General features: G+C 41.7%; 1 protein-coding gene across 2 annotated transcripts in view; it reads right to left on the reverse strand.

Moving 5' to 3' along the window:
- Plce1 (phospholipase C epsilon 1) overlaps positions 1 to 19,282 on the reverse strand; it is a 250,089-nt gene extending 230,807 nt beyond the window's left edge. For both annotated transcript variants that reach the window (XM_055614080.1, XM_055614081.1), the window contains exon 1: positions 17,887 to 19,282. In XM_055614080.1, coding sequence (XP_055470055.1) covers positions 17,887 to 19,071 — 1,185 coding nt within the window. In that variant the 5' untranslated portion in view covers positions 19,072 to 19,282. The remainder of the gene's footprint in view (positions 1 to 17,886) is intronic.
- Positions 19,283 to 23,695: the final 4,413 nt, after the last annotated feature.

Consider the following 23,695-nt stretch of genomic DNA (forward strand, 5'->3'; position numbering starts at 1 on the left):
AAATAAGTCTTCAGTTTAGTTACTGGTGGTTCAGAGTTACACATATGCAGTAGATAATTTTCCATTTACTTTCCACACTTGTGTTCTCAAACTCAATGGGGAGTTTGAAGTTGAGGAAATGTACTAGATGGGAAGAGGGATTAGACAGTTCTCATTTTTTTTTCTCTTCAGTTTAAAAATAAGATGTAACAAATTCTATGTTTGGAGCTGACGTAGTGATCAGGTAATATGTGGCACACAAGCAGAGATTTTACACATATGCAAATGGTAAAAATTTTTATTCTGATATTGCTATGGATTTTATACTTGACTCGATGTGAAAATCATGCTGAGCATGCTCACATTCAGAGAATCTCCAGCAATGCCTTTAGTTCAGCGAGTTTACATGAGCGCCTCCAGATCAGTTCTCTAAGACATTTTTTCAGGTAATCTTATTTTATAAATAGGATGTATATTTAGACAGGATCCTCACAGCTGAGTAGCAATAATTTTGTTAACTACTAATAAACTGTGAAAATAAGCCAATATATTCTGTCGCTAAGAAAAACGTGTGTGCTTCCATGCAGCACAGCATTTCCGAGGCAGCAGATGCTGTCGAGTGGCATAAAACTTAGCTACAGTATTCACACCGTCTACTAGATCACTTGTTGAGTTTTCAAGCACAGCTCTCTGAACTTGAGGCCCACTGCGATTCCTACTTGCCTCACTTTGTTCCTGGTTGTTTTTGTCTTTTGCTCATAAGGAAAATTTTAACAATTTTTAGTATAGACATAAAGAATAGTAGCAAAATAAATGCATATATGTGATGAAGCTTTTTTTTAATGAAAAAAAGAGGCCACACATTTGAAAAAGAACAAGAAGGGGTATGTGAGAGTGTTTGGAAGGATGAAATGAAATAGAGAAATGATATAATTATATTATAATCTCAAAAAATAAAAGTAATATAAAAAAATACAACATAAAACTGAGAAATATTAGTAATATGTGCAAACAAAAATAGACAGTGTTAGGAATGTATATTATTTAAACCATAAAAATAAAAAAGAAACATAGCATCAACTGAAAATGAGCCAAATAGCTGAGGCATTTCACACAAAAAGGAACAAACATAGCGAATGAAAGCATGAAGATATGATGATGCTCATCAAAACTACCACAGAGAAGTTCTTTTCAAACTAACATGTAACAGGTTATAAAGCATCACGTCTCAGAGAGTCTGTTGGACAGTTCTTTCCTACATTGCTAGAGAGGACGAGGGTTAACTGGTACAACAATGTTAGAAAATAGGTCATAGCTATCTCCCAAATTATATCACTTATATACCCTCTCTTTGAGCAATTCCAGTCTTCAGGGAAAGAGAAAAGTTGGGGCCTACACAACAAGGAACGTATTAAGAATGTTCATGGGAAGAGAGCTTACACTTATAAAAATATCTAAATATTCATCATCTGGAATATACACGAGGAAATGAATATATTTACACAAACAAATGACTACAGCAATATAGAACAATGCACATCCAACAGGAATAAAGTGTGTAAAAAAAAAAAAAAAAGCTGTCCTAAAAGACAGCATGCATTCTGTCCTTTCTTAAAGTTAAAAACAACTAAAATTAAATATCTATAGTTTGGGGGGGGGGTGAAGTCACATAAAAACGAAGCCCTTTGAGGTTTATATTTCAGTGGTATTTATTTCAAATGTATAGTTCCCAAGAGTACCTGTGGGTAAAACTCCTTGTATAGGACAGTAAGAAAATAAGAGAAGACTTACACAGTGCTACCTGAGATGGGAGAAGCAGGCCAATGTTTGGGTGGCCAAGAGAGGAGACCCATATGGTTAGATGAGGGCTTGCTGAGGTCCCGCTTTGCTTAGGGTGGTAAGCTTATATAAATTTGCTTATGTCATTACTGAAGATTGCCAACTACATAAACAGTGGACCTGCTCTCTGCTTCGCATCAGCAGAGCTTGTAAACAACTTTCTGCAAGTGCAGAAGGAGAGTTTTATAATAGGTGCTTAAAAACAAAATAGGAAAATTCCAGTTCTATTGGCAGTAATTGCATCACTTAAATTTTATGTGAGGTAGTAAAAAGTGGAGGAGGGAAAGAAATGGCTAATATGAAATGGCAAATGGCCCCCAAAATCAAAATCAGTTACGTGGACTTGCTCCCACCAAGGAGGTTTTCTTGTGGTGGAACATTCTGGCTTCTCCTGGTGGAAGAGAAACAATTCTGGCTTCAGACAAGAGCTGGTACCCTGTCTCCTCCAGGAAACTTTCTCAAACCATACCGATTCTCCCAAGGCTCTTACCATACTTACAGACTATCTCCCATAATATATCTCATTCCATCAGGAAACCTTCTAGAGGATACTGTCAGGTGATACTAAATTATGGTTCAAACTGAGCTCAAGACCCAGAGGAAATGTTCATACCATGTCAGATATTACAATGGATGCTTAAAATTTTAAAAGCACTTTGCAAACAGATGTTAATATTTAGCATATAAAAATCTATTTCTTGGGCACAAGGGTCTTTTCTGAGACTGATACTCCAACCAAGGACCATGCATGGAGATAACCTAGAACCCCTGCACAGATATAGCCCACAGCAGCTCAGTATCCAAGTGAGTCCCTAGTAAGGGGAACAGGGGCTGTCTCTGACATGAACTCAGTGGCTGGCTCTTTGATCACCTTCCCCTGATAGGGGAACAACCTTACCAGGCCACAGAGGAAGACAATGCAGCCAGTCCTGATGAGACCTGATAGCCTAGGGGTCAGAGGGAAGGGAAGGAGGACCACCCCTATCAGTGGACTGGGGCAGAGGCATGGGAGGAGAAGAAGGAGGGAGAATGGGGCTGGTAGGGGGCGAGGGAGGGGGCTACAGCTGGGATACAAAGTGAATAAACTGTAACTAATAAAAATAAATTAATAATTAAAGATCTATTTCTTTTCAACAACCTTTAGATAAAGTTAAATGATTATCCCCACCTAGATAACAGCTGCTAAGGGCCAGGTCAGAATTTGCACCTAGGAATATTGGCTCCCAATCTTATAGTCTTAACCATATGCAGCTTCAAGCTCTAAATAACATTACCTCATTTCCACACACTATGGGTCAACAATAGTGTTCGGTGTTCTCACACAGAATAGGAATCTGGCTTGAGATCAAACAAGATACCAATCCTAGCTCCCAAAATGATGCTTGACCAGACTTAGGCTAGACTATTTGTCTTGATTTCAGCCTCAGTTTCCTTCTCTACAAGATGAAAGGTTAAAGCTAATGGTCTCAATGACCCTTCCAGTGCTGTCTCATGATCCTGGATTCCTGGCTCCATTTTTTGCAGCCCAGACAAGACTAGCTCTTCCTGGGCCAGGTCTAGTTCCTCCTGCTGGGCTGTGTCTCACATTTGGCACTGCTTCTCATAAATAAGAGAAAAAAGAATAAGGGAAATAGCCTCTTGAGAGATTGGGAGGGATCCCTTTGGCTATTTTACATGCTTTGTAGAACTGCAGCCCTTAGCCAGAGAGTAATAACTGCCAAGTGAAGGATGGAAAGAAAGTAGACTAGGGGGAGAAATGAACTCACAGAATGTGGCTACACTCAGATTAAAAGGACACCTCCAAGTACTTAAAGGACTGAAGATGCTATTGTTAGCCCTGTAAACCGTAGCAAGCAGGGAGCTGAGGCTGTCTGCAGTCAGTTAACACAGTGCCCACCTACCATGCACAGAGCCTCAGGTTTGGTCCACAGCACCACATAAAACAAGGTGTGGTGCCCTCTGCCAGTGATCCCTTCACTGGGGAAGTAGAGGCAGCAGGGTAAGAAGTTCTAGGTCAAACTCAGCTTCATAGCAAAGTCTAGACCAGTCTGCAATACATGCAAGCCAGGTACGAAAATACTCAAAACAGAAAGCAAACAGCAACACCCGCCCCCAGCACCACCCCACCAAGAAACCAACCAACCAACAAACAAACAAACAAACAAACTCACGAAAGCTGTGTATGCTGTGAAAGCCAGAACGAACCAGAAAAAGCCAGACAATCCTGACAAACCATGCACCAACCAAGGCTACGAATGCTCTGGGAAAGAATGGAAAAAATGGGGGAGAGCCACCCCCACACCACCACCACGATGGCCCATAGTGAACTCTTCCTTGGCTGAAGCAGTGCTTAGGAATCTCTGTACCCCAGGAGTCCTAAAGTCATAAGGTTCAGAATCTGCCGACATAAACGGCATCTACTGTGTGGCAGATGACATTAAAATTTATAATTTTATCCTACTCTAGAGTTGAGAAGATAGGACATGGAGACCCAAATTTTAATTCTGGGTTTTCCCAGCACTGATGGTGTGCATTCATTCAAGTACCTTTTACCTGAAGAGGGCCTTGTCCACCCATAAAATGAGCAGCTGAAATAAAAAAAAACCTAAGTGTGTCATTTACAGGAAAATGAGAGCAACTGTGCCTCATCACGTTAAATTAAACAGGCCCATCTGACAAAGACGCATTCCACATGTTTTCTCTCAGGCCAGACTTTAGGGGAGACTTTGTATGTAACTTAAAAATTCATAAAAGTAAATTGATGAAAAATTAAAATAACAAAATTTAAGGAGAGTAAGGGATAGGAAAGTAAAAGGGAGAAAGTGATATAGAACGGGGGAGAGCACAGGACAGAGCAATGGAGGGAGTAAATATAGTCAAAGAACATTATTTGTGTTATAGAAATGTCATAATGAAATGCATCACGTTGGGGATTAAACATATATGCTAATAAAAAGTGAAAGTAAAACGAGGAACTAATTAAGTTTATAGAAGATAGCCTTTAGCTAAATTATATATAAAATTCTATAGATCATTATTTGAACACTTGTTTTATATCCACCTAGAAAAGCAGGTGCTGAGCCAATTGAATATCTTTCTATTTTGGGCCATTAACCCTCAATGGAATCCACCATGCTGAGCACGTAAGAGTTGAAACCAGAGGAAATACAGCTGTGGCCTTTGGCTTTGGCAGCTTTTCTAATTATGTTCCATGTGCTGCTACCCAGCATGACCATGTATGGTGAGGTGTGTTGTGCCCTGTGCAGAGGTACCCAGCCAAGGGAGGTCAGGGAAATGAGACTAAATTCCAATGTGTCCCCAATCCATGCCAAAGGTGTATTACTGTGTTGGAGCTGTCTTTGGACTTCCCATCAAAGGAAATTAATAGGCAAGACCAGGAAGCATGGCCAAACTCGTATTGAAGTTCCTGTTGAATACAGAGATTTCTACTCTACCTCTGCTCAGAATACTTCCAAAGTTCCTCTCACCTCCAATCAGTTGGTAAGACACCCCCAAACAAGCAACCCATCCTTTGAAGATACCATAGTGATGATCTAATTAAGTCAATGTCTGCCTGGATACTGGAATAGCCTGTTCACAGGCTCATCCCAACCTCAGAGAGTGAAGATGTTTTGCTTAATGACAGCTGAAACAAAAACCAGGGAGAGTCTTTCAGAGTGATCCTGAAAGACAGGGCACCCACAAGTCAGTGGAACATACTTTCATAAACACACTTTCTCCATTTCACCATGTTCACATTTTCTAAACACGGTAGCTGCCAAATGGGTTTGGCAAAACCACAAATACACTGAACTGATTAAAAACAAACAAATGAAGCCACCAACAGAGGTTGTTGCTGATCTGTCTTCACACAGGACACTTCTTTTTTTTTTTTTTTTTAAGATTTATTTATTTAGCTACTATTTATACAGCATTCTGCCTACACACCAGAAGAGGGTACCAGATCTCATTATAGATGGTTGTAAGCCACCATGTGGTTGCTAGGACTTGAACTCGGCACCTTTGGGAGAACAGCCAGTGTTCTTAACCTCTGGACCACCTCTCCAGCCATCTAACTTTTTTTTTTTAACAGTATTTTACTCTGTAATCTAGGTTTGGCTCAGAACTAGAAATCTTCTTGCCTCAGCCTCCCAAGAACTGGAAATCCAGGCATGACCTGCCAGTTCAGGCTACCTGATGTTTCTAATGAATTAGACTTACAGTGATTTACTCGTGTCTTTTACCCATCGTGTTATGATGAGAGGCTACAGAAACTACTTGTTCTGGGTTTCCTAGGTTATTCTTAATTTCAGATATTCTTTTCCTTCTTCCGAGATAAGAAGTTTTCATTTTTTTAATTTGGAAAATATGGTCTCCATAATGGCATTAGCTTCACAAAAATATCAGCTACACCCCCATTGTGGTGCCCGTCTTGGGTTTGTGACCATAAAAAAGATCTGGGGGTTTCACCCAGGGCCTAAAACCTAAGTCTCACTAAGGAGAAAAATAATGCATTTTCTATTAAACAATTTAGAACTCATATGAACTTTTCCCTTGCTCTAGAGGAGAAATTTTTCAAAGCTAAGGAGTTCCTAGTTGATGGAAGGGTTCACAATCTGGAAAATCTGAAGCCACGAGGCTTTCCAGCTGCCAAACTCCTACACGCTGGCTCTCGAGGCACATTGCACTCACTGTTAAAAGTGTCACCATTTCTAATTTGGTGTCAAATCTCTCTGAAGCTAAGCTACTCAACATGATCTGCTTACAAAGTGATTCCTTATTAAAATATAGGGGTGAGACCAAGTAGGCATAGGTGATAAGGGTGCTCCAATCTCAAGCTAGAATTGAAGCTATGCCAGAGCCATGGAAAGAGGACTCCAGAACTGGGCTTGGGAGCAGGGTTGACTCTGGGCTTACAGCACTATGAAAGACAAACAGGCTGTGGCTGTCTTGACTTCATGCCTCTGCAGCAGTTTTGTGTCTCTGTCTTCCGTGGTGCCACACACAGCATGAACTAAAAGTAGGGAAGTTATCCTTGCAGGGAGATTTTTCTAGTGTTGGCCAGCTGCCTGTGCACACATCCAGGTCCAGCCTTTCTCCCGCCTCAGGACCTTGTAAATGAAGGCAGTAACAAGCTCATTGTAAAGGCATGACTTTGCAAAGAGAAGCGACCAAGTCATGTTCCTGTGCCCAGGCCAGTTGGTCAGAACTCTTGGAGATCCTGGAAAACTTTCAAATGGCAAAGTTCTGAGTTACGTTGCCAGCATTCGTGGGTATCCCGGTGAGACCTTGAAGAAGCTATAGAATCTGACTCATGTGTGTGCAGTTTGCTTTGGACATTGTTCCTGCTTACTTACTTATAAAATGTGGTACATGTACTTCTAAATTACAGCAATTCAGAAAAAAAAGAATCCGACCTTGGGCTTGGTTTCCTCCCTTCACTGGTTGAGTCATAAAGAGAAATCCCAGCCATTTCAATAACCAACACACCCCTTACGTTAAGAACTGGTATTGTTCCCCATTCTCCCATTTCATCCAAAGGTCACACCCAGCTCACATTTAAAGAAAGATCTCCTGGTCTTGACTAGCTTAGCATTTGCACATTTAATAAGAGAGCAAAGCTCCTGCCAACCTAAAGGGGTGAGTTGCATCAGAACTTTAGAACTTCTGAGGAGAGGTTGTGGAAATGAACTTCAGAGGCAGCCAGACCTGGACAGGGGTCGCTTCTTATTCTGTATTCTGCACATTTATAGCTGTATTCAGTAGGGATGGAGATAACATCTGCCTTGTAGATAGTCATTGTGACAGTGGAAAGAGGCCCCAGTTCAGAGCAAGCATCATCACCCAGCAAACGCTTGCCTACTTGCTTTTCATTTGTGTTTATGTTTATTTAAGACAGGGTCTTGTCCCTATGTAGTCCAGGCTGGCCTCAAATTCTCACTTCTCCTGAAGTCATGATTACAGGCTTGTCCCACTACATCTGGAATGAGTGTTTGCTTTTCATTACATATGTGCACTTGGAGAGTTAGCCCATGATGAACGTGTGGACTTCACCATTTGCAGAGAGAGACAATGCTCACTCCAGCCAAACCTCAAGGTGGTACTGCAGGGAAGGTAGAATATTCTCTCAACCCCAAATTCAGGGTTGAGTCTTAAATCAGACATCATAGGCTGAGGTCTTCTAGTGTCAGGAGGGCTTGTGTAACTTAATAATATGTTAACTTCCACATGCAAATTGTATTCAGAGTTTCTGATAAATAGAAGCCAATGAATACACTTATAGCTGCCTTCACGTGTTGTACTCAACGTAAACAAAATCTTGGGCTCTAAAGTGACTTCTTTAGGGGCACTCATCAGAAAATGGCAGAATTGGAACTGGGCTTGGATCTTTTCAAGAGAGACCTGCCCCAGCCTATTATCTAAGAGTACCAGAGTCAGACCATCTGAAGAAACTGGCCAAACACCTTCCAAACTCCACGAATGATCTTTCCAGCTTAAAACCACAGCTCACTGTCCTTTGCCTTAGAATCAGAAGCAGGATTCCTTCTGGTCCATATAGAAACTGCCTGATAGAAAAACGTTTTGCATGCATTTGTCTGTCTGTCTGTCTGTCTGTCTGTTTCTCTGTCTGTCTGAAGAGCAGTAACAGAACTCTAGAAGGAGGATCCTTTTCTCTGTCTCCACCCCTGGAAAGCCTCCCAGAGTTTTTACAGCCAATTGAGAAAATGAGCCAGAGACAAAGAGATGCAAACTTGACCCTTCTTTGCCTCTCTGGCCAAGTCTGAAGAGGTGAGAGCACGCTGTTTGGGTTCACAGGCCTGAAAAAGATCCCTTTGAATTTCTGTGGAAAATCCCAACTCTGTTCTAGGCAGAGCACAAAATGAGCTGCTTTCCCAGCTTTGTGAAGAGGAGGCTAACAAGCCTTCAGTGGGCCTGGAAAGTGGAGATAGGGACGGGAGAGTGGGGAGGAAAGGAGGGAGTGAGAGAGGGAGGGAGAAAGTGAGAAGGTGGAGGAGAGGAAGAAGGAGAGGGGAGGGGAGGGGAAGGGAGGGGAAGGGAGGGGAAGGGAGGGGAAGGGAGGGGAGGAATGGATAGAAACTTTTTTTCTATTTGTACTTTAGGGAGATACTTAAGAATTTGTATGGAGCATGGACTGTCAGAAATTCTAGAGCAGGGTGCAGGGTGGGAGTAGTGCTGGCACAGAGGACCACTGAGAGGATGAGACACTCAGATCCAAAGGATGGGTAGGAGTAGCCAGGTGTGGAGGAGCCTCCTAGCCAGAAAAGACAAACTTGTACTGTAAAAGGCCAGAGAACAAAGGCTGGTTTTTGCCTTTGCAGCACCCAGGCTCCCTGTTACTGCGTGAAAGCAGCTGTGGACAATGTGGAAAGGAAGGAGGATGGCTGCATTCCAAAACTCTTTAGTAAAGCCTTTACCAGCACGGACACTTGAGTTTCACATAATTTTCACTTGCTGTGAAATAGTTTTCTTTATATTTTTTTCAACCTTTTAAAAAATGTAAGAGCCACTCCTGCTCTTACGTTTTAAGACTATCCTTTCCCAAGTTTATGGGATACTGTGGAGATCATTCCTAAGCAAAAAAGACAGTAGCCACAGGCTTTCTTGAACTGTTGTTGTGACCAGGGCTGGGACCAAGGCGAAACACTTGAGCCACCCAGCATTCAAAAAATTTTTATTTTAATATTTATTTATTTATTTGTTTATTTTATGCATATAGGTGCTCTATCTACATGTACACCTGCACGCCAGAAGAGGGCATCAGATCACATTATAGATGGTTGTGAGCCACCATGTGGTTGCTGGAAATTGAACTCAGCATATCTGGGAAGAGCAGTCAGTGTTCTTAACCTCTGAGCCATCTCTCCAGCCCCACAGCATTCAAAATTTAAAGAGGCAGTCACAAGTGAGTCTAAGGTTGCCACCTGTGAGACCTCTTTAAATGTTTCACCCTGGACACTTTACTTGGTTCACCATGGCTGTAGGTTGGCTGGCACCTGTGCAGAATGCAATACTTTGTCATAAAGCAGTGCCCTCCACCTGAGCTGCTATGGTGCCCTCCTTGTAGTATGCCCATTTGCATGCCGAAACTATGGCTTTCCAACCATTCCCCTGGGAAACATAATTTGTTTAACAAAAAAAGTGATCTGTGTAATAAAAAAGCTGAGGGCAATGGGGAGAAGAGAATGAAGAGCTGTGCAAATTGGAGTTTAGGGTAGTCTAGGAAATAGGTAAGATTCTGGAAAAGGGCTCATAATTAAAATTGTTGCTTGTAGTGACATGAGACAGATCAAGAAAGAGGAGAAATGAACTGAGCCCAAAGGAAATATTTAACAAGTTTCACTGGGTATTAAAGTTGAAAAACATCTTTTCCATTTTCTCAATCTTCATTCATTTATATCTATATCCATACTATACTATTTAATATATATATACTACTTACTATATATATCATAAATCATATAACTATATATATCATAAATCATATAGCTGATCATGGACTTACATCTAGAATATGAAAACAGCTCAAAATAAAAAATAACTCAATTTTAAAGTGGGCAAAAGAGGCCGGGGTTGTTTAGTAGTTGAGCACTTGCCTAGTATGTGTGAGGCCCTGGGTTCAGTCTCAGGATTTGACTAGACATTTCTCCAGAAAAACTCAAAAGCACAACAAGCGCATGAACAATTACTTGGAGCCATTAACTATCAGGAAAATACAGAAACTGTCTGGTGACCCCTGAAAAGGTCAAATGTACATATATAGGCCCCAGCAACCACTCCTAGGAGTACACTGACAAGGACAGGAAAATGTACTTTCTCACAAAAGCCTGCTCACAGGGCTGGGGAATACAGCTCAGTGGCAGAGAACCTGCCTGGCATGCAAGAAGCCATGAGTTCAATCCCTAGTCCTTCAAAGAAAGACTTGTTCACAGAAGCATCACTCGTAATCATAGCCTCTGAGTAGAAAAATCTCAGTGTTCAGCAAGTGGTGAGTGGATAAACGTAATACAATGGCATATTATTACATAGTAAAAACTTGTGAAGTACTAGTAGTGTCGATTAACCTGAGGATACTAAGCCAAGTGAAATAAGCCACTCCTAAAACATCATATACCCTGGTGAATGAAAATCCACAATAGCATACTCTATAGAGACAGAAAGAATAGTGGATGTGTAGGATAGAGGAAGGGACCAAGGGAGTTGACGTTAAAGGGCTTAGGGTTTCTTTGAGGGCATGGACGTGTTCCAGACTGACTGTGGTGAAGGAGTGCACTGATCTTTGAATACAAGTGTATAAACTGTATTTCAGCAAAGCTGTACAAAAAGAGAAGACATCCGAGTTCCCCTTCTTCCAACCAAGGAGATATGGTTTTGTGCTTCAAAGGAGAAGGGGTACTTCCCATCCCTGAGAGACATGCAGGTCTTCCTGTTGCTAAAGGCTGAGGTGGTTTTCTGCTGAGCTTTCTGAGGGCTTGAGGGGCGAGAGCCTACCTAAGGGAAGGGGTTAAGGTTCAAGGCAGGGACCTAGTATTTTGCACTCTTGGGCACTTCATGTATCTAGACCACCAAAGAGAGCATCATGTGGTTATCTTGTGGTTTTGAGGACTTAAGCATGAGTCAGCAGCTCTCTCTGCAAACAGTGTTTCAGGAAAGAACAAGCCACCAGTTAGTCTAGTCATGGAGGACAGAGGATGGTCACACCCAACCCTCAAATGATGCTTCAAGTCCCTGAATCCTGAATCATTTGGTCACCAGGGTAGAAACCTCCCCACCACCCCAAAAAGTCTATGAACCACATTGTCTGCTGTCTGCATGTTCCCAGAGAGGAAAACTCGTGCTATACTTGACTATGGCAATCATTCCACGGCATCTTGAGGTCCTAGCCTGTAAAATTCAGGGCAAGGATGAGACCAGGTCTTCACTAATGGTATGTCCTTGCCCACTGGCTCTGATCATTTTCAGGCCACATTCAAATGGCCATTCTAAGAGATGGTTCTCTGAAGTTGATATCTCCATTTATGTACGGCAACTGTAGAAAAGAGGGGAAGTCCTAAAGCTGATCCTGTCCCAAGGCTGTCACAGAGTAGCAGAAATACACACATTTCAAACCAGAGTCCAAGTGGAAAGCTTCATTCCACCTTTTATCAGGTCCCATCAAAGAGTTATAGAGTAGATGCATTGTTACTGTCTCAGGTCCGCTAATCAAGATGAGTAGTTCCTTCGCCCAAGGGCTGGCCTCAGACACTGATGCATTGTACAGGGCTGGAGGAACCGCTCTCTCTCACAGCCATCAGCAAGAAAGGGCAGCTTCTTCTTCTTAATTCCAAGCCATAAATGCTGTCAGTAAAGGCACTGGCTTCCAGCTTAGTCGAAGCACCTGATGAAATTTTAATTATTTCGAGGTTCAAATTGCCACTGATCTCCAGGACAACCAAATGCTTAAGGCAGAAAACAAAGCCTTTTTGCTATTTCAAAGGCTACCTCTTGAGCTGGACAGTGTGGCTCAAAGGATTGGATCCTTTATAGAGTTACAGCTTCAGCTTAGAACATAAAATTTATTTCCAGTGGATCACATACCAGGGCATTAGCTTTCTCCTAAGGTTTGGTTTAGCTTCGTTTGAAAGAGAAAAATAGCTCAGTGGTAGAGTGCTTGCCTAGCTAGCAGGAGGCCATAGGCTCAATCCCCTGCCCCGCCTCAGCACATTTGTCTCAACAAAGGTATTGCTGTTCAACTCATCATTGCCTCTTAAGTTTAATGTTCTATGCTTGCCAGTAAAGAACCAGCATTTTAGGAAGACGTGGGACAGAGCCCGAGAAGCTGGTTGTGACTATCTTTTTTTTACTTAGTTTTTCTATCAGATTTTTAAACATGAGTTGTGTTCCTTTATAAAATCTTCTGAAATTGTTTCCTATTCTTTTTGAAATTCAACATGACTCTTCTCTGGTTTGCCCTACGTATTCATGTAGAGTGACTCCTCTTCCAGATCCAAGAAGGGAAATCCTTGAAGTGCTAGCATGGTGATGCTTTTGTCTTGGCCACCCAGCACCCCTCCACCACTACTGAAGAGACTTAGGGTTACACAGGCAAGTTTGTCAGGACAAAAGCAAAAGCTGGCACTTCCTGTGCTTGAATCCTGAAAGATAGAACTCCCCAAGAGAGAATTAAAAAAAAAAAGATAAAACTCCCCTAGTCAGATGTGTAAGCTACAGACTTTAGCCACTTGCCAAAGACCAAAGATTCTACTTTGTTGAGCTAATAGACTTAGATTTAGAGCAGGAGGGAGTACACACGGAACTGGATGGGGGGTGGGAGGGACCTTTCATGTTTTACAAGCAAGAGGAGGCTAACAATCTGGTTAGTCAGCAAGCATGAATCCTCATTAATGTCTTCATCCAAACACATTTTCTCCACACAGCTGTGAAAATATAAATTCACTGGACTGTTCTGACCAACACAACCAGAAAAAAAAAAAAAAGGTGATGCCGAAGAATTAATTAGATGAATAACACATGCCAGCAATGTGTAGGAAGGACTGTCTGGGCAATCATGTTATAGGCTGAGATGTTACAGCCTTGGACCCCCAAGGAAACTCAAAACTGCAGGTATCCAAGTCCTTTATATAAAATTGTCTAGTGGTTGCATGCTACCTATTCACCCCGCATACACTTTTAGTCACCTCTAGATTATTTATAGCAACTCATGATGTAAATGCTTTACAAATAGTTGTTGTGCTGTGTTATGTAGGAATAATGACAAGAAAAACCAGCTGTATATGCTTATAACAGGGGTGTGGGGGTGTGATTTACTTGGAACTGAACCTAGGACCTCTAACATGCCAGGCAAACATACCACTAAGCTATATCCTAGGGCTTTTTTTTTTTAATTTATTTTGACAAGAGGTATTACTAAGTAACCTTGAACTTGCAATATTTCTGCCTCAGGTTCCTGAGTAGTTGAAATTGTAGGTCTATGGCAGAAAGCTTGGCTAAATGCTTGTGGGTAGGATGGAGGTGGTGGTTACTGGAGTTTAAACTCAGGGTTTTGTATGTGATAGGCAAGCGCTCTAGCACTCCACTACAGTCCTAGCAATTTTTCTTTCCAAATTCAATTTGTATCAGGTGGAGTTTATGAATGCAAAACCTACAGATAATGAAGAGTAACCTGAACATCAAAATTCATACAGCTGTAAACTTCCTTGAGAGGCCACCAAAGAGCAGAACAAGGTGGGAATAAGTCCACCACCAAGCAGGAAACTAGGTCAGGAGAACAGGAGCACTCACTGCTTTCAGCACTGTGCTAAGGATAGCATCTCACTGTGGTCCACAATAGCACCTTTACACCTGGTTTACATGGAAGATAATTAGGAGCAAAGAGACTGACCTATCAATCACTTATGGATCCTAAGGCATAATATAAATTTGGGTTAACACCAGAGTCTGTTTCCAACCATGTCATTGTTCTTGTTTTCTATGCATTTGGAGTTATGCTTGCATTATATAGACAAAAAAAGCATATGGCTTTTACAACCTGATGGAACAACCAGGTAAGATACACATGAGACAATTGGAAAACAGAATGGGAGTAGAGGCTGGGGTACAGTGCTTTTAGGTGAAGGGCATAATTTGCAAAACCGGAGGCAAGTGAATGTAGTTCAGCTGTGCTGATTTTGCTATGCATTTCCACCAGACTCAAAACCAAAGAGAAAGATGTGAAGAAGAGTATACCAGTGACCTTCTGACCTGGTGTGGCACGCGTGCTGAAAAGGGCTCTCCTTTACAGAATCCTTCTGATGAAGATCAAGACAGCCAGCCCATATTCACTACACCATTAAGTGACCATAAAAACATCCACAGCCTCCAGGACGGCAGCTGAGACAAAGAGAAGAGACATTCCCAAGGCCCACACTAACAGAGCTGTGGTGACTGTTCCTAGCCGCCAGAGACCGAGCAGGGAGGGAACAGTTTGCCTCATCTCATCAGTTCTTTTCACTGTAAATTAACCAGCCCAGGTTCTGACCAGTGAAGCTGTTTAGAAGCTACTTCCCAGCAGCATCAGGGTTGGGGGAACCAGCAAGAAGCATAGTCATTCTGCTAATCATCCTAATACTCACACCCAACACCAACCTCCCTCAGAAGCTATGACAGCAATCTATCTGCATGCATTTGCTATCCCGAAATGTCTACTGGGCTCTAAAGTGACCATGGCTTTAGAAATCTATATTTTCTCAGGTGAGATGGCATATTGTCCTCAGCAGCCTAGTGGTGGAGAGGTGCAGGGCAAGTCTTCAGAGCGCAGAGCAGGCCGGGCCACTCTGTAATCAGTGTCTAGCCTTGACTCAAGTTTCATGTGGGCTCAGGGAAAGAGCTATAGAAATGAATACACACACACTGCCTGGCTTGAGTGTTCACCAAAAGCTCTCATTCATCTGACAAGATCCCTAATATTTCCAAGGGCCCAAGCAATATTGAGCAAAACAAATATTTTCCACATACAGATAAGATTAAAAAAAAAAAAAAAAGGCAAAGTACTCAGTTCAAACTGCCAGCTTGTGGAGCTCAAAACCTCCAAAGGAACTTTGAAAAAAGTATTCATAACGTGCCCAAGTCTTTGACTCTGATTGAAAGGGCCTTGGTGAGGCCTGAACACTGTAACATTGGTCCCTGATTGTCATCTGCATAAAACAGCCAAGACTGAAATGCCACAAACAATGGAAAGTGGGATGTTCCATCGGCAGACTCTGAAATGAATGTATTTGATGCATTTAAAAGTCTACTCCTGGGCCAGGTGTGGTGGTACAAAGCTTCAATACCAGCACTTTGGAGGCAGGGGCAGGGGAATCTGTGTATTTAAAGCAAGCCTAGTCTTCATAGCAAGTCCCGGTTTAACCCGGATTACATAGAGAGACCCTGCCTCAAAGGAGAAAGGGGGGCTAGTTTTCCTTATGGGTGAAGAGAAACTACCACAGAACAAACAGCCTTGATTACAATTCTACTGATACTATTTACTAGCCAGGTGACCTTGGACAGGTGTAGTCCTTTGAATAAGAATGGTTTGGTCTTCAGTTGGTAGAAATGTTTGAGAAGGATTAGGAGGTGTGGCCTTGTTGGAGGAGATGTGTCACTGGGGGCTGGTTTTTTGGTTTTAAAAAGTCTATGCCATTCCCAGTTAGCTTTCACTCTACCTCGTGCTTTAGATCAAGATGTAAGTCCTCAATTATTGCTCCAATGCCATCCCTGCCTGCCTACTGCCATGCTTCCCACTATGATCATCATAGACTTACCCTTTGTAGCTGTAAGCCCAATAAACTCTGTCTTTTATAAGTTGCCCTAGTTATGGTGTCTCATCACAGCAATAGAAAAGCAACTAATAACAAGTTACAGAAAGCCTAACACATGGGGTTAACAATCACACCAACATTACAAAGTGGGACATAATTAGCCCCAGATCTGGCATGTGTTAAATGCTTGATAAGTGTCAGCCTTCTTAATCAATAATTATAACCAAGGTAATAACATACCAGTTGTATTTCAATTTAAAAAAAATGCTTGTTTGGACTGGATGATTCTTTTTAGTACCAGACAGATTAATAAAAGAAGAGTGAAGAACTGAGATATTAGAGTTCTAGAAACAGTTTCCCACAGAGAATGGCTGAAGGAAGCAGGAATGTTTAGCAAGGATAGAAACAAGTGATGGGGCATGGTGGTACAATCCTGTAATCCCAACACTTGGTAGAAACAGGAGGGTCAGGTGTTCAAGGCCAGCTTTGTCTATATAGTAAGTTCAGGACCATCTTGGACTACATGAGATGCTATCACATGAAAGAAAAGAAGGAAAACATTAAATAGGCGAAATACATAGTGATGTCTTCAGCAGTGCAGTTGGGTCCAAAGAAGGTCATCTGGTTGCATATGGCTAAAGAGAAAAAACCTTGTAAAGAATTCAGAAGACCTGGAAACTTGGATAAAAATAATAATTAAAAAAAATTCTCATTAATCTTATGTGGAAATTTAGCATTTCTCTAATTATAAATATTTACAACAAAACTAGATAGAAACAGAAGTGATCTTCTGAACTGATCTTGTCACCAATGAAAATAACACAGATTTTCGCATCATGTCATGGTCATGGTAGATATCTTATGATACGAAGGCTATTTAGGGTGACCAGTTGCCTCCATTTGCACAGCTTAGAGGGATTTCCTAGAACAGGAGGCATCATGTCACTAGGTAACAATGGTCAGTGACGTAATAACGGTGCTCTTAAATTACCATCCCCCAGTTTCAAAATCATCCTATCTCATAAACCCAAATCAACAGTTTTCTCCATTATTGATATTTTCTTCAAATGTTTAGCGTATTTAAAGTATTATTTTAAGACCATAGCCTTCATCGAAGTGGTACACAGCACACACACACACAAACACACACACACACAAACACACACACACACACACACACTGAGAGAGAAGGACTGTAAGACCTTTGGCTGCAAAGCAGAAGCCTCAAGATTTAAGCTCCTTCAGATCAGTAGAGCTAAATGCCACAGTGAATCACGCAACACAGGAAGATTTGGAAATGCATCTCCACAGCTACTGGACAAAGCCATTTTTCTATCATCAGAAAAATCTCTAATTTCTCCACTACCTACATAGATCTGTGTATATTTTATGGCCTAGATTGCTGCAGACTCACCTCAGACTTGAGACCTATCAGTTGGAATATTTATTTCCCAATTGCTACAGATGAGTCCTGTAAGAATCATATTTTGACAGATCTTGCTTTATCTTTTCCATTAAATAAAACAATATAAATATAGAATAAAAATAAAGTTTAGTGAAATAATGGAAAGAAACAGGTACACACACCTGAAATCTCAAGATTCAGGAGGAGGAGTTCAAGGACAAGCTAGGCCATATATATATATGTAGCAAGTTCCAGGCCTATATAGGAAGACCCTATATCCAAAACTCCTAAAGGGGTGAAGGAAGGGAGAAAATGTAAAACAAAACAAAACAAAAAGGTGATTGAAAAAAACCCTCAAACTCTTACCAGACACCACTGGGCTTCAGACAGACGTTGGCTCCCATTTTGCCTTATGCCCACTGTTGACAGAGGTTGCAGTGCATTCCCACAAGGCCATAAAAGACCGGCTCTCTTCTGATCAATGAAATTCCAAGCAGCCAGCCCAATATGGCCAGAAGGCAGGGTTCTCATGATGGCTCTTGTCCCAGTATACACAGACTTCTTAACTTCCCTGTCGTTTTTACAAAACCGTCTGACTAACAAAGTGGACCGTTCCTTTTTGCTTTTAAAAAAATCGTCTACCTCTTCACAACTGTCAGAGAGATCCTCCAAAGGGTTCAGGCAAGTCTTGGTAGGAGGACTGTGAGTAAGGCCCTCCCTGCAAAAGCCACCTTGACCTGAGCAGACCGCGTTGGCCTTCTGGAAGGAGCCCTCAAAGCAAAGGTGTTTATCGGGCAGCGAGCTGCAGTGATCACACTGCAGCTGCCCATTCTTCTCACCACAGTTTTTGGTCAGTTCCACCAGTTTACAAGTATACGCCGTGTAACTTTTCCTCTGCTGTCCCCCAGGAAGGGTGACACAGTTTGCACAGTCATCCAAAATTAACTTCTCTGACAGGGTGTGAAAAGCATCCGACACCGTTCTGTCAGCTTCGTAGCGGAAATGAAACACCGCCATGCTGCTGTCAGGGTGAGGCCCGCTGGACTGCGTGACCCCGGGCTGATTTCCCGAAGGACTCGCGTCCATGGGTGAGTCCTCCGTGGCCAGGTGAATTCCGGGGAACGCCTTCCTTTCCAGGGGAGAAGGAATTCCAGTTTGCCAGCCCAGGTCCTCCTCGGCGCCGGGGTCGCAGACTCCACAGAGCCGGCTCCGAGGAAGGTCATGCTGGCGGCTTTGCCCTGAGCCGTCGCCGTCGACGGAAGCCGGTAAGGTTTCCTCCCAGCGCTTCTCGCTGCGGTCCTCACCGCTCGCTGTTTGCCCCCTGGCTCTCGGGACGACGCTGGACAGATCGCCCCTGGAAGAGTCCTGGGTGGGGTTGTGCCACGGTGAGACGGTGTGAGCAATCAGCCTGCCCCGGCTGCTGGCGCGCGCCTTGGCGACACCGGCCTCGGAGGCCTTTTCGCCCTTCTCCTCCGCCGCTGGCTGGGCCGAAGCCACGTTCCTCGGAGTCACAGGCCTGAGGACGGAAGTGGACATTTCTTCGGAAGTCATCTCGCCCGGCGTCCTTCGGCTACCCTTCCGTGTGCCCTTCCCTGGAGATCATGTCAAGAGAACAGATAATCTCAGATAATTCCAGTCTTTGTGAGGATCGAGTTGACAGCTCCTTTCGTTCGGATGTATTAAGAGCCAAATGAAACTCTCCAGTTGTAATTTCCTACAAGAACAGTTTGTTTTGGACCAGCAGCAAAACGACGGGTCAGTATTCTTTCCTCTGTTGCTTGAAGCTAGTTTTTTTTTTTTTTTTAGAAGTAGTTTGTTCAGGATCACATTCTGCGACTTATGGTTTATTGTTAATGAGCAATGACTTAAAAATCCAGTTTGAATGTTTTCTGTTCCCTGTAAGAAAAGAGATAATGTCAAAAATTATGGCATTAAATAGTTTTTTTTAAGTGAGTTCATGATTTTAAGTTAGTGGAAAATATAGGCCAATTCTGAGGAGAGAGTTTTGTAGTCAAAAGTTGGTTTTAATAGTTTAAGCACTTATCATTTTGGTTTAACAGTTCAGAATTTCTGCTCCCAGCAAAAACAAAGCACAAAGATTCAGATTTATCCTGATGCATTAAATAAGGTCTAAGCAAGAAAAAAGAAAAAAAAAATGGTTTTCACACAATGAACAGTCAAAACAGGGTATTAATATCTGAATCAAAAGAAAAATGAAGAGAGTGCATTTAGAACTTGCTGCTTAGAGAGTTGCCAGAGCTAGGTAGAACTCAATAGGCTATCTAAATAGAAGAGAAAAAGCTGGAACTTCGGGAAGGCCAAAGGTGCTAAGGGAGGTAAGACAACAGTTGCACAGAGAAGACCATATATTTCTCAGCAGAAACAGTGCAAGCAAGGAAATAGCAGAATAAGAAAAAATACTATTAGGCAGAATTCTATACCCAACAAGTATCTTTTACAAATGGAAATGAAGTAAGAGCTTTTTCAGACATGCAGAACCAAAAGAATTCATCAGTAGCAGGGCTGAACTATAGAAACTATTAAAGGAAGGCCCTTGTGCGGGGAAAAAAAATTCAAGATATGTCTATATAAAAGAATAAAAGCCTAAACATACTAAATATGTGCATTGGGTTTTTTCTCATTTTTAAATCTCTTATCAAGATAATTGACCATCTAAAGCAAAAGTAGTAACAGTGTTGTGTGAGATTTTTAATAAATACTGAAGTGAGTTCTGGGCAGCACAGAGGTCTACATGAATCATTCTATGGTTATTTCTACATGAATCATTACATGGTTACTTAAAGGTAGACTAAAGATGTACACTCTGAACCCTAAAGTAATCACTTAGGGAAAAAAAAGCACTAAAATTAAAAATTCAGTTAATTTTAAACATGTATGAAAACAAAGAAGAGATGAGACAAAAAGGAAACTTAACAGTGGATTTAAATATTCCAAAATGCATCTTTAGTTAACATCTCTAGTCCCTTCCCCCGTCAAAATGATACATTTAAAGAAAATATCCCTTTGGTCTCATTTGAGTAAGAAATTGTTTGGATAAATATAAATAGACACAAAAGACTGCTTTATGAAGATGTAGTATTTTTAAATGGCTTAGCAAGTTTAACAGCTTAGTCTTTTTCCTTCAATAGCATTGTTGAACCTCTACCTTGTGCTTCGTATTATTCTGTGGTATAGACAGCAAACACCTGCATGCAGCCCTATTAACAGAGAGTCAAGCAAATTCCCATGTGATTTGGAAGGTGCTGTTAGCAAGGCTAGTCCGGTACCTCAGGACCAGAGGGTGCCATCCCAAGTGGTCCCTTTCTTCCTAGGTGCAGCCCCTCCCTCTGAGCAGTTCTTCAAAGGTCACCTTCCCTTGACACACCAGCTACACTACCTTTGCTCCTTGTCACACAGATGTCACTCTTCTGTTTCCTCCTTTCCAAGAAAACCTACCAGCTGCTACTTTCTTATCATGTATGTGTCTCTTCTGGCATAAGCATAGCTCCTTACCTGCTCCCAGCATGTGGAGATTTTCACAACTATCCTCCCAACACAGAGAACATTGTGGTAATCATGTCTTTCATAGGGAAAAAGCCAGCTCTCTCTCTCTCTCTCTCTCTCTCTCTCTCTCTCTCACGCACACACACACACATGAACTCACACATATCCACCTACCTCTGCCTTCCAAGTCCTGGTATTAAAGCTGTGTACCACCATGCCTGGCCATACTACAAATATGTTAAAGCTCCTCCTTGAACAATATTCCATATGCATTAATAGCCACAGAGATGTCCATATTAACTGTCAAATACTAACTTGCACTGAACATGTTGTTTGTACATGCTTTTAAAATCCACAGTATGTTTGTCAGAGCCAGATGGTCAGGGAGTTTGCTGTGAGACTATGTCAGAAGTGAATTCCAGGAGAGTGGGTTCCATAAAGTCTCACCAATCTGAGTGTCTAAAATGATCTGGACCAGTACTACAACAGCAGGGTAGGGAAAAGCCCATGAGGCTTCAATCCTACACAAAGAGCCTCTTACAGGCAACTTAGGAATGTTGAGGGCAGGGCAAGTAGTCTTCCAGTTGGTTATCCAATATCAAATGCTCAACCCTGAAAACATACATACAAATAATATTATACAGAGCACAGACCAAGCAGGTTATATTTTATATGCCTGTATATACATATAAACATGTAATAACAATGAAAAAAAGAAGCCATACATTTTCAAGAGAGCTAGGAAAGGTGTATGGGAGGACTTGAAGGGAGAAAGGGATGGAAGAAATGTTGTAATTTTATTGCAATAACAAAGTTTTTTAAAGAATGAAAAATTAAAATATGTATGCACAAACAGCTTTCTATTTCAAGAATGCTACAGATAACTTTAATGGGTTATGACACTAATTTGGATTCAGGGTCTTTGCTTTACTCTTCTAAGAACTATTTTATTCCAAAGCCTTCAAATCCATAGCTGGTCCATGGTTTTGTTTGGGTTGTTTGTTTGTTTGTTTTTCACCCATGAAAAGGGTAAGTGATTTTAGGTAGAAGAAAGGGACAAACATTTTTGATGCTAAGTACACTTCAATTAATTAATATCTCAGGTAATTCTCACTCATTCCTGTGAAATAAAAGTGATCATTTGATAATAACATAAGTGCTTTTGATACTCTTCTTTACAAAAGGTAGGACATGATTCTCCTTGTGGATATGGGTTATGCTAGTGACTTCCTTCTAACACAGGGTATTTAATGGAAAGAATCTTGAGGACTTGTGGTATAGGTCATGGGGCTCTGGGTCAGCTGCTGCTGAGCATCCCTGCCAACATCACGTTGAGTGCATCATCTTGAGAGAGTCTCCTCTGGCCTCCATCAAGACTTTCAATGTATACAGCTGCAGCCAGCACATGTAACCTCATAGGAGACCCTCAACCACTGGGCGGTGGTGGCACATACCTTTCGTGCCAGCACTCAGAAGGCAGGCCCAGGAGGAGCTGTGAGCTTGAGGCTAGCCTGGTCTACAAATTAAGTTCCAGGACAGCAAGGGCTATAAGAAGAAACACTGTCTCAAAAAAAAAACAAAAAACAAAAACAAACAAACAAACAAACAAACAAAAAAAAAAACGAGAGAGAGACTCTCAATCAATAAGCCCTCTCCCAAATTCCTAACTACAGTTATATGGAATAATATGTGTTTATTGGTTTTCACCATCAATTTTGTGATACATTATAACATAGCAACAGATAATACAACTAACTTCTGCCCTCTGTACTTGGGAAATTAGAAATCCAGGCCTAGAAAAGCTAAGTCAACTAATGGGAATGATGGAAATGATGGAGACAGTATTCAAATCTAAGAAGCCTGACTCCAGAAACTTTTCCTCATCACAAGCTGTGTTGTTTTCTCTTTCGTCTAGTCTGAGACCTTGTGGTTTCAGGTGCTGGTGTTCTTATAAAGACACATGGCTGCTGGGAGTAGCCCACCTTTTATTTGAGTTTGTTCCAGAGAGCTGGAGATTATAGACAGCCCACTGAAGCCATGATCTTTGTTTTGCTTCCAGCTCTATTCAGGAATGAGAAACATCATGGAGAACTGACTCCCTAGGCTTGGCTCCATATCAAAATATTCCTTTTTTTTTTTTTCAGCAAATGTTTACTTAGTGCAAAATTAAAAAGAAGCAGGCATCTTCCCTTTGATTTCTTTATGAGCTAATAAATTACCAGTCAAGGTATGCTACAGACAGGGGTGTATCAACACTGAGGAAGAACACCTAAAACAGATGGTGGGCATGAGATAGAATTAATTTCCACAGAAGGTTTCCTGGACATAGTGACGATTGAACTGCATTATTAAAGACAAGTACAAGTCAGCAAAATGATGGGGTGGAGTGCACTTTCCAGAGAAGAGCAATGTGAATTGAGATGAACAAAAACAGCCAAATACAGGGTCTGGGACCTCTGCAAATATTTTACAGCCAGGGTTTGAGATTTTTGCCTACAAAATAGAAATAGAATCACCTTCAAAAATAAAGTTGCGAATGAAATGAAAGATAGCAAGTCAGGGGAAGTGTCTTTAATTCTACATTATTCACAGGAAAGGACAATCAAGACTTGGGGGCTCTGCTGTGGTGGTGACACGGTGTTGAATTTACTCTCACTAGACAACTGTACAC

Source organism: Psammomys obesus, unplaced genomic scaffold, assembly GCF_907164565.1.
Source record: "Psammomys obesus unplaced genomic scaffold, mPsaObe1.curated_primary_1811, whole genome shotgun sequence".
Taxonomy (NCBI): Eukaryota; Metazoa; Chordata; class Mammalia; order Rodentia; family Muridae; genus Psammomys; species Psammomys obesus.